This window comes from Tasmannia lanceolata, unplaced genomic scaffold (genome assembly GCF_043159265.1).
Source record: "Tasmannia lanceolata isolate RefF3 unplaced genomic scaffold, GAP_Taslan_0.1 ptg000004l, whole genome shotgun sequence".
NCBI classification, from domain to species: domain Eukaryota; kingdom Viridiplantae; phylum Streptophyta; class Magnoliopsida; order Canellales; family Winteraceae; genus Tasmannia; species Tasmannia lanceolata.
Genome location: NW_027518681.1, coordinates 4,768,313 through 4,788,008, shown reverse-complemented (window position 1 = coordinate 4,788,008; position 19,696 = coordinate 4,768,313). Strand labels below are relative to the sequence as shown.

The 19,696-nt window shown below is 40.4% G+C and overlaps 2 protein-coding genes across 3 annotated transcripts; one reads left to right on the top strand and one right to left on the bottom strand.

Moving 5' to 3' along the window:
- The first annotated feature begins 2,068 nt into the window (after positions 1-2,068).
- LOC143875744 (uncharacterized) lies at positions 2,069-3,357 on the top strand. Its single transcript, XM_077377347.1, has one exon. It carries the CDS (start codon positions 2,237-2,239, stop codon positions 3,293-3,295), a length of 1,059 nt encoding a protein of 352 aa, XP_077233462.1. The 5' UTR covers positions 2,069-2,236; the 3' UTR covers positions 3,296-3,357.
- A 1,981-nt stretch (positions 3,358-5,338) lies between these two features.
- Positions 5,339-14,403, bottom strand: LOC143876092 (NADH dehydrogenase [ubiquinone] iron-sulfur protein 4, mitochondrial-like). 2 transcript variants are annotated; one of them, XM_077377727.1, is made up of 5 exons: positions 14,186-14,403; positions 12,969-13,080; positions 10,601-10,730; positions 8,565-8,594; positions 5,339-5,666 (listed from the first exon to the last, which is right to left on the bottom strand). In XM_077377727.1, the coding sequence occupies exons 2-5, from the start codon at positions 12,980-12,982 to the stop codon at positions 5,610-5,612; spliced, it is 231 nt and encodes a 76-aa protein (XP_077233842.1). In that variant the 5' UTR covers positions 12,983-13,080; positions 14,186-14,403; the 3' UTR covers positions 5,339-5,609. The 2 variants fall into 2 exon arrangements, with proteins under 2 accessions (XP_077233842.1, XP_077233839.1); XM_077377724.1 differs by having other exon boundaries at positions 12,969-13,057.
- Positions 14,404-19,696: the final 5,293 nt, after the last annotated feature.

Here is a 19,696-nt window from a genome sequence, read left to right as displayed (position 1 = left end):
CCAACCATCTTTCTTTTTATTAGTCAATCTAACAGCAATTACACCTATATGTAGAAGTGAGAAAAGAGAAATTCAGAATTAAAATTCAGGTGAAGTTAAAAAGAAGGTAGGAGCTCAAATGGCAAGATTGCGTACCATATCCCAAAAGAATTATATAAAAAGAAATCAACATAAGGCTCTGTTTATTATGCGAATTTTGTCTTCATTCAAGAGGTGGCTGCTCTCACATGCAGCAGCCCATCCGCGAAATGCCTTCTGCGATGGACGCTACCAAACCCCTTATTAAGGGTGCTCCCATTGGTCCATCTCAAAAAAGTGCATTTATAAGGGCACAGAAAAACATGGAAATGGCTTTAACATATATAAAATCAATTGAACAATATCTGCACTTTGTTGACAAGGACCCATGAGGAGTGCCCTTGTAATTGGTTTTTGCGAGGGTGCCCTTCAGTCTATCATTTCTCAAATTAAGCCTCTGTTTCTTTGGACATAATAAAATGGGCATAATTTTTTTTTTCAATTTTTACCCTTGCATAAAAGCGTAAAATTTGTTTCACTTAATTTTAAGTAGAAAAATAGGTGTGGAATTTGTTAACAAATTTTACTCATTTTGTACTTCTACCACTTTCACCTCGATTGCAAGTGTGTCACCTAGAAATCAGCCTTCCGCTGTTCTGTGAAGGGCTGAGATGAATCTCATAGAAGCTGGTTCAATATGCTATCAAGATTCAATGAGAAGAGTGTAAAACAAAGTAAATAGTGGCATTGTGCATATATGGTGGCGTAGAGATCTGTCCCCTAGATGAAAAAAAAATGTAAAATAGGAGCTTTGGATGTAGGAAATTTTGGCTAGGGTGGTTAGTGTTCCACAGAAAGTTGTTATAGTTTTCAAACACGGAACGTTGTTTGGCTTAGAATGGATAAAGAGATGCGGCCAAGACTGTTCAATTTTTCCATTCAAAGGGTATCTTATTTTAGAGTTTTTATACGGTGCCCGACCGTCAAAATCTCAAAGGCTAGGTGGCAAACCACCTGCCCTTGGATTTTGATCCGGTCAGAACACTACTTTTTTTACTGTTCTGACCACATCAAAATCCAAGGGCGAAGTGGTTTGCCACCTAGCCCGTCTGATTTTGACTGTCGGGCATCATATAAATTCTCCTTATTTTAATAATGGCACTCCTCGTTATCTTACACTTAACTATCATTAGCTGTCAAAATTCCCAAAGTAGTATACAGACATAGCCAATAAGAAAGCCCCAGCCTAAGAATGTAAACAAAATTAAGGGTAGAAAACGTATATACCTCAAATTCTGGTGTATATACTATGTGTCAATCCTCTAGGCATAGACGTCAAGTGCGTTTTCCACGTTGAGCCCTGATCATGGTTTTAATTCTCCGTTTCGGCCGAAACCGAAATTCGGTAAAAAAAATGAAATTTCATTTTCTGTGACGAAATTTTGGTAATTTTGGCGGAAACCTTGGGAAAAAATTATAAATTTTTTTTTTAATTTTTTCGGATTTCGGTTGTCGGTCTTGACTTAAATCCAAAATTTCAGATTTCGGTCGAAATTTAATAGAACATAAGCATCTGAACCAATTAAGAAGTGCAAGCAAGAATGCAAGATCACCACTTGTCATTAGTCATTAAAGACAAAAGCCCATTTGTCACATACACCGTAGTCAAACTGTATACACCTTTCACTTATCTAAGGAGGCTATTTTTAGAAAACTTCCAGCCCACAAACACCCTCATCAGAATGCTTTTTCTGATGGGAGGATCAAATCGGAAAAAAACTAAAACAAAAGGAGCATCAATATGTGTCAACACATGATTGGCTTATAAAACATGCCGTGTCAGGCAAGCCCTGACTGGTAACCGCATTGTAGTTCGAAGGTCCTATCCTTAACGCCCTCCCCACTTTTTCCCTCCACGTCAACCCTCCACGTGTCCTCTCATCAAACACTTCCACCCCCACGTACCCACAAAAGTCGCACGTGTCACCATATCTAGCCTCCACGGTTGCAAAATCTACCCATTACACCAAGCTAAGAAACCACCCCGCCAAACACTAGAGAGCCCTTCTCTTCTTCCCTTCTTTGATCCCTTCTCCTTTCAGTAAATATTACTTCCGAGTTTGGTTTTCTATTTCTGCATGCCCCACAGTTTTGTGGGCCTCTCAAGATCAATTAGAAAGAATCAAAGGAGAATAGAAAAGGCAAAGGTAACAACACCATGATTAGTAGCTCTCTAGACATTTTCTCTTCATCTAAAACAGATGAGATCATGTCAAGATACAGACCCATTGCACCAAAGCCTCAGTTTCTCATCCAAAATCCTGTATTGGAGAACTCACCACCATCTGAAAACCAACACCAATCTCCTTTCTCTAAGCCTGTTAGGAGCAGAAAGAGGAACAAAGCATGCAATTCATCTACTACCCACAAAAAAACAAAGAGCAATCTCTCTACTGATGGGGCTGGAATTGCCCACAACACCCAACTTTCTCTTCCTTTACAAAATTTTGGTCATGGGTTTCCTGGCTTTTCACTCCCAAATCCTGGTTTTTTTGACAACCCGCCAAGAAAAAATTGTGGGGATTTGGTCACACTTCCTCTTCTCCCATTTGCATGTCAAGTTCCACCTATAAATTACCCTGATATGGAGAGCATGGGCTTGTTTACACATATGGAAGGGAATTTGTTGGACTTGAATTGCAGGCCAGAAATTCCAGAAGAGAAGGATCTGTTACAAAAACTGCATGTGCCATTCTCTGGTTTGAATGATTCTGCATGTGGGAAACTTGTAATGCCTCAGCCTTTAAGGCCAGTAGGTTCAAGTATCAGTGTGGGATGCATCAGTGAAGGTAACAAATCAAGTTCTAAAGCTCCTGTTTCAAAGAAACCAGAGGAGGTTGAAGAAGAGGTTGAATCAGAGGCCTTACCGTCTGTCATTTCAGATTCGAAGAACCAGGTTAGGTTGGCGAATTCTGCGTATAAGGAGATGGTGGGACAACCAGAGTGTCTGTGGCTAGATTCAATGGTGACCAAGGATGGAGAATTAATGGCGGCTTCGAAGAGAATTAGTGGGGAAGTGATGCTGGATCTTTCAGATTCTACTGTGCCCATTTCGTCTAATGGATTTTCTTGCAGGGTGAAGATAGAGTGGGCAAGCAATGGGCAGAAGATCTTCATTATTGCTCCTTGTGATGTAATTAGACTCTCTTGTGAATCTAAGGATTATCTATACTCATGGAGGTTTCATACTAGTGTGGCTTGTGATGCCAAACTCTAAAGCTCAACCTTATGTTAGTGTACAAAATATTAAAGAAAAAATATAGAAGCAGTTCAATTTCATTTATTTGTGAGATGATTTTTCATTAGTTGTGATTCGTAAGAGAGTTCTTTCAGATACTGTCGACAAAGAAGAGAAAACACACACACACACACAAAAAAACTATTAGATTAAGAAAACCAAGGATTTCCAAATTAATTGTACAAAATACGAATAAAAAGAAAGAAGAAGAAACAGTTCAATTTCATTTATTTGTGAGATGATTTCTCATGTCTTGTCCTATGCTGCCCCACAGTAGCGCTCGGGTTTGGTCTATCCAAGCCCCTCCCAGGGTTTGTCCGCTCTCAGTCAGCGGATTCAGACTATGGATTTCTTTCAGCGGATTCAGACTATGGATTTCTTGAGGGAGCGTAGGATGTTAATTATAAATCATTGCGTACTTCGTATCTAAGATGCGGAATCGTATCTAAGATGCGGAATCAGTCGATCACTTATTTATTCATTGCAACCTTGCATGGGAGATATGGAGCAGCATCTTGTGCAGATTTGGAATATCTTGAAGTTGGTTTTTGCAAGGGCACCATTCATTCTATCATTGCTCTATAGATTTATTGGACTGCTCACAAATGCCTCCTTGGAAGAGAAAAGGCAAGATCTTGTGGAATATGTTCTTCCTTGTAGTTATTTAGGTGTTGTGGAAAGAGAGGAATGCTGGGATATTTAAGGCGTATGCAAAGATCGCCTCTTATTTATCCACCAAGGTGGTGGCTTTAACAATCTCTTGGCTAAGACACTTCAAAATTTTAAGTTCGTATCCGCTTTCGACTTGTGGCATGGGTGGAGGGAGGTTTGCTATAGCTCGGGAATGAGATCTTTGATTGTGCAGGATTGGGAGCCTTAGTCGCATGGTCTATTGAAACTTAACTTTGATGGCTCTAGTTTTGGAAATCCGGGTCCGGCTAGTATTGGGGGAGTGGTAAGAGATGATGAGGGATAAATGAGATGGGCCTTTGCAAGCCTTGGGGTTGCTAATTATAGCAAGGCGGATGTGCGTGCGGTCCACCAAAGCGTTAAGCTTCTTGTGGGAGAAGACTTAGAGTGGTGGTAGAGGGGGACTCCCTTAATCTGATCCAGTGGTTGGGTGGTTCCCACATTTTCCGGCAGAGATTTACTGAGTATTCAGATGAGATTAAAGACATCATGGGCAACTCGAGAATTACCTTCTGCCATATCAGGAGATCAGCCAATGCATTGGCCCAATGGGGTGGCGGATAGACTTGCTAGGGATGGGGTTCGAAGGGTGACCTTTGAGCAATTTGACTTTCTACCATCTTGATATTTTTTCACTCATTTAGTTATCTGTTTTGCTAAGATTATCTGTGTATCCTTCATGTTTTATTTCTCTCTTGCTTGTATTTGACCAATCCCTTTTCTCTAATGAAAAATTTCACAATTAAAAAAAGGGGGTTATTCTATTAGGTACCTAACTAGTACGCCAAAATCTCCACAGCTGATTGAACGCGTTAGGCTAGGCTCTTTAAAACTGTCACATACTAGGTTTGATCCCACCCAATTACATGCCTAGGCATGCACCCACTCAGGACTGTAACATTCCACCAAGCTTCCGCATCCACCACCAGGTTTTCACTCTGGCCTTTTTTCCAGGTAGCCCTTTCTCCAAGTCACTCCTTTCGTGGCGGCCTACTTTGTGGCAACTTCACTCTGGCAACTTTTTGACTTTGGCTTTTTACCAGGTAGTCCTCTCCACAGTTCGCACCTTCCGTGACTTAAACACGGGCGTGGTGGCTACTCTGCTTTGCTTTAATACCAAATGTTAGCTACCTAACCAAAACACCAAAAGCTTTGGAGCTGATGATGGAACGCATTTGGCTAGGCCCTTTAAACCAATCCCATACCAGTCCGGGTCCCACCCAGTCCCATACCTAGGCGGGCCCCACTCAGGGCCATAACATCTTCATATACTGTTAAGGAAACCAAGCATTTCCATAATAAGTGTACAAAACACAAAGTGGGGAAAAAAAAAAAAAAACAGTTCAATTTCATTTATTTGTGAGATGATTTTTCGAGATGGATAAGAAAGTTCTTCAGATATTGTTAACAAAGAAGAGAACGCATACAACCATTAGAGAGAGAGAGAGAGAGAGGGAGAGAGAACACATAGAAAAAACGTCGCTAATAGGTTAAGGAAACTAAGCATTTCCAAATTATTATGTTAAAGTAGAGTTAAGCCTGAATTTTTCAAAACGAAAAAGAAAGGAAAAGAAAATAGGAACACCAAAGACAGGAAACCAATTCAATCTTCAGTCATAGGGGGGCCCTTCCACTTGAAATTGTCAGTGTAAGCCTTAACCTGCACCATAGGAGAGTTGTTGAATAAGAATTCAGACCCTCACCATTCGGGAAAAAAAAAAAAGAATTCAGACCCTCAAATTGAATGCCTTACTAAGCATGTGCATAAAACCACTGTTTAAAGAGAGTTGTTGAATAAGAATTCAGACCCTCCAAAAATTACATAACATACTAAGGCCCTGTTTGTTTTGGATATTGAGATTTGATTTTAAATCCAAAACTGATTCTTGGACTGAAAATCATGTGACAAATTAGTGTGTAAAGAGAGTTGTCGAACAAGAATTTAGATCCTCCAAAAATTGAATACCATACTAAGCATATGGCTAAAATTACTGTTTATCAGTGTTCTTCCACCCACCTAAACTATGTTTTTGACAGGTAATTTAACCAACTTTAGTTATGTGGAGCAGAAATCATGAAGTCCATATCGACTAGCATGCCTTAATGTACAAAAACAGTATATAATGCCTTCGTGAAACTGGAACCCATACGTGCCACATTTGTCAAGTGATAGAGACCGTTGATCTGATGGGACATCACACGGCCACTCGTTAGCTCCAGGTCACATGCCGGATGGAAATCCCAGTGGGTCCAGTTATCCTAAGGTTTGCGGACAAACTTTTTCTTTAAAGTAAAATAATTATAACAACGATACCTTTTCTGAGTAAGAGTACCCTCTAAAGATACACTTAACTGCATGTGGGTCTAATTTGTCCATACTTGGACTCTTATGTTTCGTGTCCGTTTAGATAATGAAGATCTGATTCTAGGCCTCGCCGCTTGAGAGGAAAACCACTACTAAGGGAGCACGCTTCGCTCAGGAAAACAAACATATCCCCAACTCGCCGAGTGCAGTGAGGGCTCACGGACCGAACGGAACGACATTAAGAAGAGAGCAGTAGTCCCACTTCCATACTAAAAATCGTTGCATTGAGGTTTTGACGATGAGGACCGAACGTCTAAGCCGAACCAGGAGGAGGAACCACAACCAGTCCAATTTCAAGTGCAATTTGACCCCAACGCACCAGTGACTCAAGCGAACTTCGCCATGATGATGGCACGCATAGCCAACATATCCACAACCGTAGCCTCTCAGAATAACGCAAAAGGGAGATAATTTACGAGAGATGATCCATCTGTATCTAATGTATCAATTCAAAATATTAAGAATAAACAATACAAACATAATCAAGAAATTTAGGAAGAACAAGAAATAATATATTATCACGAAATATAATTGATTAGTGAGTTCTTGTGAAAGGTGGAGGATGTCATCCAATTAATCATGTAAAGTGCAATTAACTCAATGGCTCTGCTTTTAGACAAGAATTCCAATTTTTTTCCTTTGACCAAATTGAGGCCGGTAATTGAGACAATTTAACTAAATTGAAGTTTCATCCCTTGAGTGTCCATGATGTTAAAAAATTTGGGTTTATTTTCAGTTGTTATAGAGATTCAAGAATAAGATAGTAAATATATCTATAGATATAATTACAGATAGGCCAGCAATGACAAAAACCAACCTCAAATCCTAAAATATGGAACAGCGTCAGCAAGATAGAACGCTATATCTAAGACTTGTGATGCTGCGTGTGGGCCTCATTTGACCAAAGAGTCAGCATCCAGGGCAGAGAAAAAGAATTAAAAAAAGAAAAGGAAAAGCTTAAGAGGTTTTGTCACTCGTACCAGCGAAATCACCATTATGTCATATTGGCGTCATACTAACATTAGGAAGGGGCCCATATGAACATATTAGCAGTATGGCATTAATCTTCATCCAGAAAGACTGAGAGAATTGGCAGGGGTGATGGGATGCATGGTGGATACTTTGCCTTCATCCTACCTTGAGTTGCCTCTTGGTGTTGGCAAACCTAGAAAAGAAAGTTGGGAACCTATCATAGATAGAGTGGAGAGGAGACTTGAGACAAGGAAAAGAAATTTGGTTTCTAAAGGGGGAAGACTTATCCTGATAAAAAGGCAGCCCTGGCCAATATCCCTATCTGTCAGTTGTCGTTTTTTAAATGCCCCATGAGTATTCTCATAAGAATAGAGAAGATTCAGAGGCAGTTCCTTTGGCGAGGGTCGAAAGATAAGAAAGGAATTCCATTCGACAGTTGGGAGGAAGTTTGCAAACCATTCAAGGCTGGCGGACTGGAAAATAGAAGAGTAAAGAAAACTAATCAAGCACTTTTAGTTAAGTGGCTATGGCGATTCGGGGAAGAGGGCTCTCAGTTATGGGCGAAAGTGATTGAAACGAAATACGAGTCTTGTCAGGGTCATTGGGAGACAGAGATAAGTTCAAAAGGCCAAGTAGGACTCTATGGAGGGAATGTGATGTGTTTTAAAGCAAAATTCATGGAAGGGGTAAGATTCAAAGAATATGCAGGGGACAGGGTAAGATTTTGGTGGGATAAATGATGTACTGATATTCCATTAAAGGAAGCTTTTCCGCAGTTGTTTGCTCTAACCTCGGCAAAGGAGGATATGGTCAAAGTGTGTTTATATCGTTCAGATAATGGGGTAGTGTGGTCTCCTCCTTTTCACAGAAATAAGAAGATCCATTATAGTGTGATAAAGGAAGATTATATAAGACTACAGGACATACAATGTTGGAAAAAATAGGGTTAAAAAAAGTATTTAAGCATGCTAATTGCAAGCGGTTTGGATAACATACGAAATTTCCAGAGAGAGAAGATTAGATGGATTGAACAATGTATTGCATTTTAAGCCTTCAATAAAAGGAAACTAATTATAGAAAAGTTCACTATCAGCTTTGATTTTTATCATGGTCATATTCGGTCATAAATTAACAATGACATCATTATGTGTCCGGCCAAAAATCTACTATTAAATTACTAGAGTGAACTAATTTAGTAATGGATCAGAAAGCATCACAAACCTTCAAAAGCGGTGTATGGTGCTTCTTAACCTGCACCGGAATTTCAAGATCAAGTCAACAATCTGTGAAGATGAGAATCTAGGAAACATATAAGGAGATCAATGGAAAACATAACCACCAACAAACATCAATTAATATCATTCCTTACAAAAACATTAAAACAGGCAAACCAGCATCAACAATGATGACTGTAGATAGCCATACAATAAAAGTAAAAGATGACTTTAGATTTGACATTGAATGTAGGCTCTTTAATGATTAATAATTAATAGAGAAAAATTTAACTTACTTAACAAAAAGGGAAGGGAGCCAAAGGCTCTCAAGATGCATTAATAGGAGGCAAAAGGAAGACATGACCAAAATTGACTTAGTAAAGTTAAGAGCAGTGTTACCTAGATGTCCATCCCTAGGTTCACTTTATTATTATGAAAATTTGTTCCGCATTTCCAACATTTTGAAAAGATCCAAAACTTTCAACAAACATCTTGTCCACTATGCTTTTGTTCCTTATTTTCTTTGAGAGATAAAGTTAGCACCGGTATCTCCCAGTTGTTGTCCAGTCCTAGATTTACTTCTTTATGATTATGGAAACAATTTCAGCATTTTCAACATTTTGAGCAAATCCAAATTTTCAATCAACACTTTGACCACAATGTTTTTTTCCCTTATTTTATTTGAGAGATAACAGATGTTTTTGAAAAAGGAAAGCCTTAATAAAAGGGGCAGAAGCGCGCCTCTCCCCCCCGAACGCCAAACAAGTGGCCTCCATGGTCCCAAGCCTACTTCTCCATTATGCTTACTTCTTTATGACTATCGAAAGCTTTTAGTCAGGGTGTTGACTTCCTCTTCCTGCTTTAACCTAGATAACTATGCAACTTTGTCTTGGAACGCATCTTGGATCGAGAGTGATGGATGCATTCATGAGTTGGACTTAGGGGTGCAACTCGGATCGGGTTGGGTTGAGGCCAACCCTAACCCAACCCGAGATTGCATTCTCTCAACCCTAACCCAATCCAACCCGAGCCTCATGTTGAGGATGGTCAACCCTAACCCAACCTGCCTCCAAATTGGGTCGGGTTGGGTTCGGGTTCATCTCGGGCCAAATAGAAAAATATAGGGGAAAAAAACATAATCCTAGAAAAACATGAGAAAACTAGAGGACAGAGGTCGGGTTCAGGGTCGGGTCGGGTTGGCAAGGCCTCAACCCTAACCCAACCCGAAATTACATCGGGTTGCCCAACCCAACCCGAGCCAAAATCGAGTTGAACCCGTCGGGTTGAGCCCGACCCAAGTTGCACCCCTAGTTGGACTATGTAGATTGGTGGACTCTTAAACCAAGAGTGATGGTTACATTCATGAGTTGGACTATGTAGATTGGTGTACTCTTAAACCAGAACTGCCTCCACTTCTATTGAAGCAAGAATAATTCATATATAGCATTCTCTCTTTTTCTCTCAAGCCCACACCCCAGAGGAAACCAAACGGGCGAGGCTCTCCAGTTTCCTCTCTTTAATCTCCAAGAAAAACTGTCCCTTGCCTCTTCACGTATCCTCTCTTAACCGCCACTTTAGGTTTTTTGAAGACCTAAAAATTAGCTGCCACCACCAAGAGAGAAAACCCTTCTCTCTTGCCTATTTTGGCTTCCCACCATCACCACATAATTAGAATCCTAGTTATATTTGGGAACAAGGCAACTTTCCCAAATATCTCTCTCCTCCACAATCATAGAAAAATCAAGGGATTATCCTTGTCAACCACTGAATGTGCCCTGCTTGATTAAGTTGTAATTGCAATAAATGCTGAGTTACTAATCAGCATCACAAATAAAATAATTGGTCCGGTCGATTGTGATGCTGTTTGTCATGTTTGACCTTGTATTAGTGAAGCATCAACCAATTCAAGATTACAATTTTCTTCCTTCCCTAAAATAATTAGGTTCTTAGGCACACATTGATTTTGATTTTTTTTCATGTGTGTGTGTTACATATCAATACTTGTATTCAAATGGATGGTTGTTAAAACTAAGATACACATACCAGATAATCCCACCCATGTCTTTCAGCAAATGCCTTTGCAGCTTCTTCACTCTGAAAAGAAAATCCGGCCTCACCTACGTTGGCATATGGATCTCCTGTTGATGTCCAGCCCATCAATGGATTCTCCCACCTACAAGAGCATACAAAATCAATGGCACAAAATAGCATTCACATACAGCACAGTCCTACTTCTATCATTTTCCCAACTAGTATGTTCTGAACTAGGAAAAATAAACCCATGGAATAGAGGGGAGGACATGAAACAAAGAGCACATGAAAGGCCAACAGGTTCACAGAATTAGTGAGGGAATGGCAAAGCATAGGTGACAGGGATATTGATTATTGATCGCCTGGGTAAAATGTATGAAGACGACTGTGAGGCTGCTGCTATGGTATTTGAAAACATAAAATACTTGTAATAATAAGTTCATAACACTGTTTGGTACTGGGGGAAAGGATTTGATAACCAAACCCCACTGTAAATAGTGTTTTGATTCACTCTCTTTAATATCTTAGTTCATATTATCTTTAGTTCACCATGTAATGAAAATTGTGACAGTTTTTTTTTTTTTTTGAGTAGCAACTTTACAAGGAAGGAATGCAAGAGAAAAATTCCAAAAGGGGCAAACATTGCCCAACAAAAATGGCTGGACAATCGACCCCTTCTTAAAGATCCACTATCTTTTATTATTTTTCGAGTGACACTTGGGAAATCAAGCACATTCAAATATGCTAAAGGCTCTGGTTAGTAAGTAGCTAAATCATATACCAGAGCACCAAATACGTTTGGCGCCATTCATATCGATGGCAGGTCAAGTGTATGTAAACATCACATCATCTACGTCATCCAAGAAGAATAGCTCCTACAAACACCATCAGAATTTAAACTCACCAAACATGGGGAGGTACCGACCAAGCATATGGGATTTACACAAGATGAATAGCTCCTACAAACACCATCCTGATCTCAGGTGTTTGTAGTTTCCTTTTGGAGTTAAACAAAAACCAGTTAAACGGTTATTTGTGGATTTCGATTGCGTAAATATATCCTGCATAGTAGCAGAACATATTTACAACCACAGGTGTCATTTCCATTCAGTTCTGACAGGAACACGAGGAATATTCTGTACTTATAAGGAGCCTAAACAAAATCCTAAAATTTAGATATGGCGTGGTTGGGGGAGAGGGGTGTTATATAGTAAAATGCATATTTATGTGTGGATTTAGCTTTCTCTTATGTTTTTATAACTTTGCTTCACTATTTTTGTGGTGTCTTCTCTAAACCAGCATTGGATGAACGCCAAGACTGTCCATTACAGAAAAGGAAAAAATGTCCATTGAAACAGAACTGACAACCAAGGTTTTAAATTTCGACCAAAATCCGAAATTTCAGTCATGACCGAAATCGAAGTTCGCAATACTCGAAACGTTACTTTATTTTCAAAATTTTGCATATCCCGAAATTTCGTGCAAAATTTAAGGGATTTCACCCAAAAATCTTGATAATTGATAATTATCTATTATTATCCCAAAATTTTAGCAGAAATTATCGAAATTTCGGCCAAAATTTTGGAAGAAATTCTGTGCACAAGATAAAATAGGCGTTTAAAGATTTCTGGGAGATAAAATAGGCATTTAAAAGATTTCGCCCGAAATTTCGGTTTCAGTGAGTACCGAAACGCATTCTGAAACCGAAATTTAAAACCTTGCTGACAACTATGCTAGGCATTACCCGTGACTGGACTAGGATGTCTTTATTTACATACATTCAAATCCGCCTTGTATTGGGATAAGAAATGATAATATTATAAATGACGGAGACATGAGTATCACATAATAGTCATATATGAAGCTACCTCCCATTCTGCATTTTTTTTTCAATTTTTTTGTGTGGATAGGGATGTTTTATGTTAGTATCTAGGCTTAAGGCCCAACTTAGGGACTCTAGTACTGAGTTAGTAAATGAAAGAACCATCAATGGGAGATATCCAATAAATGGGAACATGATGCAGAGGTGTGTGTATGTGTGACGGGGTGAGGGGGAAGAGATATTTGACTATCTTTGTTAGCCATGAATGAAGATTCATGTAAGGAGTGTTAGAATCGATAAAAGAATCCATACACAATTAAGGTTTCCTGAAGTAACTGTTTCAGAATAGAACTTAAAGCGTTCATTATCTAAAAGAATAAAAAAAGAACTCCTAAATTTATGCTTTCATATATCCCAAAGGATCCTGTTAACATCCACCCATTTTGTACTTTTGAAAAAAATCCAATCCATTATAAAAACTTACTGAAATAAAAGCACAAGTCAATTTAGTTAGACATTTATCCTCTACAAGGCAAAGGAGAAGATATTAGAGCGTACTTCTGAGTGGACATAAAATTGATCTTCCACTTTCTAAGTTTTCCAGAACCTTGCTGGGTTGCAGTACGAGCTGCTGAGTAAATTACAACCTGCCATGAAAGACGCAAATGAACTGAAACGGAATGTTATCCACACGAAAAACAAACTCAGCTAAATAAAGTGACTGCAGTGATCACAGTAGCAATCTCAGGGCTAGTTAAATCACTTAATGTGCTTCAGTATCATTATTTGGTCTCTAAAAATTCTTCATCTAGTAAGTCACTGGTCAACAAATGCATTTCAGCCGATAGTGATTTTCCTTTAAGTAAATGCCGGATCTTTACAACCTTGATGTTATGATGGATTGGGTTTCAGAGGATGACCATGTTGTTTTCACAACAAATGATTTAGGTTGGCAAAATATTGAAGATCCATCATGCTTCCCTGCCGCTTTCCTCCACGCTTCCCCTGCCCTTCACCCTTCCCGCTTTTCACCTTTTCAGAGCCTCCGCTTCCCGCACTGTCAACTATGGTTTTGCATCAGAACATGTCATTGACACAGACATGAATGTTGGAAAATGGAAAGTTATTTGGGGAAATAGGTTAAGCAGATTGAAAATGATGAAGATAGGAGGAATAAAATAATAATAATAGTAGTAATAAAGGGCAAGGCGCACCACTTAAGGTATTGTCTTTAAGACAATAGATTCTTCTACAATCGATAATATCCAAAAATAAAATATATGTGGCTCTTGGAATCTCTACCCCTAAGGATACAATGCCTGACACACTCTTATAAAATTAACAGTTGCAAGATGTTGAATTCACAATGAATCAAGTGCTAAAAACCAAGTAAAAAGGATAATAGTATGAGACAAGGTTAATGAGAGCACTTCAAATAAGAGGGAGATAATTAGAGAGGAAGCACAAATATTATTTTTTTTCCCTTTTTCAACCCCACCAATTTTCTACATAGCTTTTGCTGATGGATGTGTCTTTTAAGACACAACTCCCTCCCTCCCTAATAACATCTCTCTGCTATAAAAATTATAAAGAAAAATGGAGGATCCCCCCTTATTTGATTTCTTTTTTAAATGGAGGATTATAGATGGTAGAATGGTAGAGATCAGTTCTTTGCTATAGAAAGAACGTAAAGTAGGTTGAAAAGGGGAGAGTATGTTATAGAAAAACTAATACCATAAATGCAGCAGATATTGGAGAAATGAGAAAATATTTACCCTTCTACGTAGGTGTTGTTGAGGGATTCCTGAAACGATCCCGATCTCGCCAGGTTTCACCTCCACCAATGCATCTGAAGAAAGGGATTCCCACCACGAAGAGTGATGACCAACTGAGTGCAACTCCCTCCCTACCTAATAACATCTCTTCTGTCATATCCACCATGTAAACTCCGAGTGCAACTCGGGTCGAGTTTAACCCACGCCCGCCCCCCCCCCCCCCCCCCCCCCCCCAACCCACCGCCAACGCCAAAATAATAATAATTAAAAAAGGGGTCAGATTCGGGTTGAGGGCTTGGCAATCCGACCTGAGTAAAACCTAACATTTTTTTTATTTTTGTAAGCTTAAAAACTCAGGCTGAACTCGGGTTGGAATTAGGGTTCCTCAGGTCAGGCCGGGTTGAACCACATCGGATTGGAACTCAAGTCGGGTCGGGTTCGGGTTTAGTAAATGGCTCCTTGGGTTGAGTTCAGATTGGCCTCAACCCGACCTGAGTTGCACCCATATTTAGTCTCCTTGTGTGGTGAAGTGGACCCCACAGGAGTGATGTGGATGTCGGGGTATCAATGGACCGAGACGGTCCATTGGATCATCCGAATTCAAACTTGGGCCGGGCTTTTCAAAACCCTAGCCCAATCCTGTTTCCCATTATCTTAGCCCTGACCCGCCCTCACCCTCAGTCAGGGCCAAAAAACCTCAACCCAATGCCCGCCCTACAGGGTATAGCCCTGCCCTTGCCGGCCCTGATTGACCCTAGTGAAAAAGAAAAAGAAAAAGAACATAGACCTATCAATAGAAAACTCAAAACTATATAAAATAAAGTATACGAAGATAAGTGTGACACAGCGTAAACAGGGTAGGGTCGGGTTAGGGCGGGTCAGGGGCAAAGTGTAAACAGGATCGGGTCGAGATGGCCCGAGGTATCAACCCTAAGCCTAACCCAGCCCTGAGTCAAGGCCTAAAAATGAACCCAAGCCCGGCCCTGAGGGGTTGATTTTCCAACCCTGATCTTGTTCGAGGTCAGGGCGGGTTAGGGTTCACAGGTAGGGCTGGCAATTTCACTCGAAAAAGAGGGGATCCGCCCCGCCCCGCCCCGTTTGGGGCGGGGATTCCCCGATTTGATAGGGGAAGGGGAATTTAAAAATTCCCTGGTGCGGGGAGGGGAAGGGGAAGGGGATGTAGTTGTCCCCTCCCCTCCCCTCCCCGCCCCGCCCCGCTCGCCCCATTAATCAATACCGTTTTTTTGTATATTTTTAAGTGTTTTTTTTTTAGGAAAACTACTAGAAACTCTGTGGATCGGCTACAAGATTCCCCCAAACATAAACTTAGCTTGTCTTTTCCTTTTAATTAGCTTCTGAGAGCATTTTGGGAACTATAATAACCTTTTGACAGATGTTGAAATAATAAAGACAAGCTGAGTGTATGCCATTATCAAAAAATCGTAATGCCAACATCGGTGGCGAAAATAAAATAATAAAATAATAAATTGCATTTTTATTTTGGTTAGGGACTTAGGGTTTCCTTAATTCCTTCCCACGAAAGAAACATTGCTCAGGTTAGGGACACAGTTCACTTTTTGCATTTTGGTGATTCCCAAGCCTCTGAACATTGCTCAAGCATCTATTTGGGTTTATAACGCCTGTTGGTGCGACTGCTGCGAGGGCACTCAAGAGTCAAGTCAGTACTTCAAGGGATTTTGCTATCTTCTGAAGAGTAAGAAATATATCTCCTTCGTCTACAAGTATGTTAGTTTATAATATTTTTATATATTGAAATTGTATCAAGTTGATTAGGGACACCCATCATCAGTGTATCAATGACTAAAGAGGGGGTGATGTTGGAGCGGGGCGAGGCGGGGTGGGGATTTTGTCCCCGAAGGATGCGAGGAGGGGAAGGGGATTAGATATTCCCCGCGGGGAGGGGAGGGGGATTCCCCACCATCCCCGCAGAGGGGAGGGGAAGGGGAGGGGGGAAATTCCCCGCAAAGGGGAAGGGGTAGGGGACCCCAACATCCGGCCCCGACCCGCCCCGTTGCCAGCCCTATTCACAGGGCCAAACTTGCACCCGTAGTAGATATTATTAAAAATACGGGCCATCTATAGTAAGGTGGGACCAACTATGGCTATAATGTAATTCTTTCATTTGATATAGAAGACTAGTTGCATACCCGTGCGTTATAGGGAAACGAAAAACCAAGAATCAAATGAAGCAAACGAAAAATATATCTTCAAACCAAAAGCATTATAAATTTACTACATATAAAACCTTCCAAAAGCCAAAAATTAAGAAGGAAATACATCAAAGCAAGAATTTCTCACTTTGAGAGAGAGAGAGGCGAACGAATTATGATGAAGCCAAAAGGTTAAGGTGATTAAGATGAAATCCCTTTTTTATCCGCTGGGGAATCCATTGACCACCTTTTCATACACTGTAAGGTTGCTCGCCATATTTGAGGTCTTATTTTTTCTCGTTTTGGAATCAGTTGGGTCCCCTCCAACTCTATGGCTGAATTCATTCAGAGTTGGGCCTGGACTCCTTGAAAAAGGAAAGGCAGAACGCTGTGGAAGATGTGTCTCCTGGCCTCATGGTGGTTCTTGTGGAAAGAGAGGAATGCTCGTATCTTTGAAGGGAAGGCTAGATCTCCCTATTGGATTTATATTCAGTTGATAGCTGCGGTCATATCCTGGGCTCGAAGCCTTCCTCTGTTTCGTTTTGTTTCAGCTTTCGACCTCTGGGAAGGATGGTCAATCATATGCTTGGAATCGGCTACCAAAGTGAAAATCCTCCCCTCCTGGATTCCTCCTCCTCCGGGGTCCCTGAAACTTAACTTTGACGGATCGTCTATCGGCAATTTAGGAATGGCAGGAGTAGGGGGGTTATGTAGAAACCACAAAGGGGAAGTCCTCTGGGCCTACTCGGGGCCTATCGAAGTGGCAGACTCAAACGAGGCAGAGGTCCGAGCCGTTCATAGCGGGCTTCTCTCGATGCCTCGTCTAGAGTGCGACAAAATTATCGTCGAAGGGGATTCCTTAAATGTTATTCGCTGGCTTTCGGGTAACTCTTCTCCCCCTTGGCGATTTTTGCCTCTCTTAGAGGAAATAGAGGACAGAGCTAAGGGCTCCTCAATAGTTTTCGCCATGTCAGGAGATCAGCCAATACGGAAGCAGACACCCTTGCCAAGAAAGGAGTCTTTCGGGCCGCGTTTGAGTGCTTTGACTATCTACCTCCTTGAATTATTGTACTGCTATCTTTGTATTATCTTTGTTCCTTCAGGACCACCTCGGTTCTGTTTTTACATATATATATATATATATATATATATATAGAGGAAAAAGATTATACGCTTGAAGCGCATTTTGTTAGGTACGCTTGAGGAAAGAGAAGCCTTCTGATTGGTTGAAATGGTGGGCCAAATGCGCATTTTGAAAACAAATGCTGCGGCGTTACGGAGGGTGCGTCTTCGACGTACCCTCGAAAACCCAATTATCTTCTCGTTCTCTCTCACTCTCCCTGTGTTTTTTTTTAAACAAGAAAAACCCGAACCCATCGGCGATCTGTGAACAGATTCTCCATCTCCATCTCTCTCACTCGTTCTCTCTCTCTCTCTCACTGTGTTTTTAAAAAAAAGCAAAAACCCAAACCCACGAAAGACCCAAAACCCAAACCATCGGCGATTTGGGTTTTGGCTCTCCATCTTCATCTCTCTCACACGGTGATCTGTGAAAACAGATTCATCTCTCTCTCTTTCTCACGGTTTGGATGATCCAAAACCCCCAAATCGCTTACACAGGTACGCTCTCCTCTCTCTCTCTCTCTCTCTCTCTCTCTCTCTCTCTCTCTCACGGTTTGGATCACCCAAACCCAAACCCATCGGCTCTCCATCTTCATCTCTCTCACTCGTACTGTGTTTGGGTTTTAAACAAAAACCCAAACCCATCGGTGGAAAAAACAAGCAGATTTCAGCTGTGTTTTCTTTTTTCAAAAAAACCCAAACCGTGAGAGAGAGAGAGATCAATCTGTTTTCAGCTGTGTTTTCTTTTTTCAACAAAAACCCAAACCCCCATTAACGTACGTACGTTCTCTCTCTCTCTCTCTCTCTCTCTCTCTCTCTATGTGTGTTTTTTTTTTTTCAAAAAAACCCAAACCCATTGGTGGAAACAAGCAGATTTCAGCTGTGTTTGGGTTTGGGTTTGGGTGATCCAAACCGTTAATTTACGTTCTCTCTCTCTCTCTCTCTCTCTCTCTCTCTCTCTCACTGTGTTTGGGTTTTTTTCAAAAAAAACCCAAACCCATCGGTGGAAAATCTTCATCTCTCTCACTCGTACTGTGTTTGTATGAAATCTGGTTTTCCCATAACTATTGCAGGTTGATCAATCTGTGTATTGGGGGATGAATCTGTTTTTGTATGAAATTGGTTTTTTGGTGGGATGGGTTCCAGATCTGTGGCTATTTGGAATTGTGTAGATTTCTTTTTCTTTTTTAGATAATAAAATTAGACAATTGGGCATGATCTGGGAGTAACATTTGGTGAGAATACTCCCTTTTCTTTTAAATTACTTTTCTGGGATATTTTATATATTTTTATCTTGGAATATTGGCTGTTGGATTGTAGACTTCTCATGGCCATAGTTTCTGTCAGGTACATGTTTTACAGGATTACGCTGTCTTTAGACTTTTATCCATTTGTTCTCATGGGGATACATATTTTGAGTCTTATAACAATTGCCCTGTTCAGAGTTTCTTGAAAAATATGTAATCTTATTCTTTTGTGTCATGTCAATAGATGGATCCATTTTTTAGGTTCTATTGTTGGCAATGTGAAAAAAAAATGTCATTATCTTTATCATCTATTCTTGTCTCTGATTTTCTTAGCTGTAAATTTAACCATTTCTAATTATGATGATGGGCCATGTCTATGTTGTATTTTTTAGGTATAAAAAATGGATCCATCTATTGACGAAGTAGATGCAAATGGTTTAATTGAGTTTGGCGATGGATTTGATCTCTGTGATGATAATTTAGTGTGGGAAGGGACTACGGTTGAGGTTAATGATGGGGTGAATCTCAATGATGATGAGCTAGTATCGGAGGCTAATGATGGGAAAGACGGAGATGAGGGTTGTAGTCACGAAGTTAGTAGTCCCAACGAGGGTGGCAGTCAGAAAAGTGTTATGAATAAGCCGTTTGTGGATCAAGTTTTTGAAACTTGGGAAGCTGCATATGAGTTCTACAATAATTATGCGTACGCTACTGGTTTTGGAGTACGAATATCTAGTACAATGAAGTCAAATATAACGAAGGAGGTGATATCGAGACAATACGTATGTGACAAAGAGGGACAGAAAAGAATTAAGGAGAAGAGAGATGATGTGAAGGAGTTGAGGGAGCGTCGCCTTACCAGAATGAATTGTAAAGCGAAGATAACCATCAAGTTGAGAGATAATCAGTGAAAAATTACAACTTTCGACGACATTCATTCTCATGAGCTTACTTCTCCAGTTAAAAGGCAA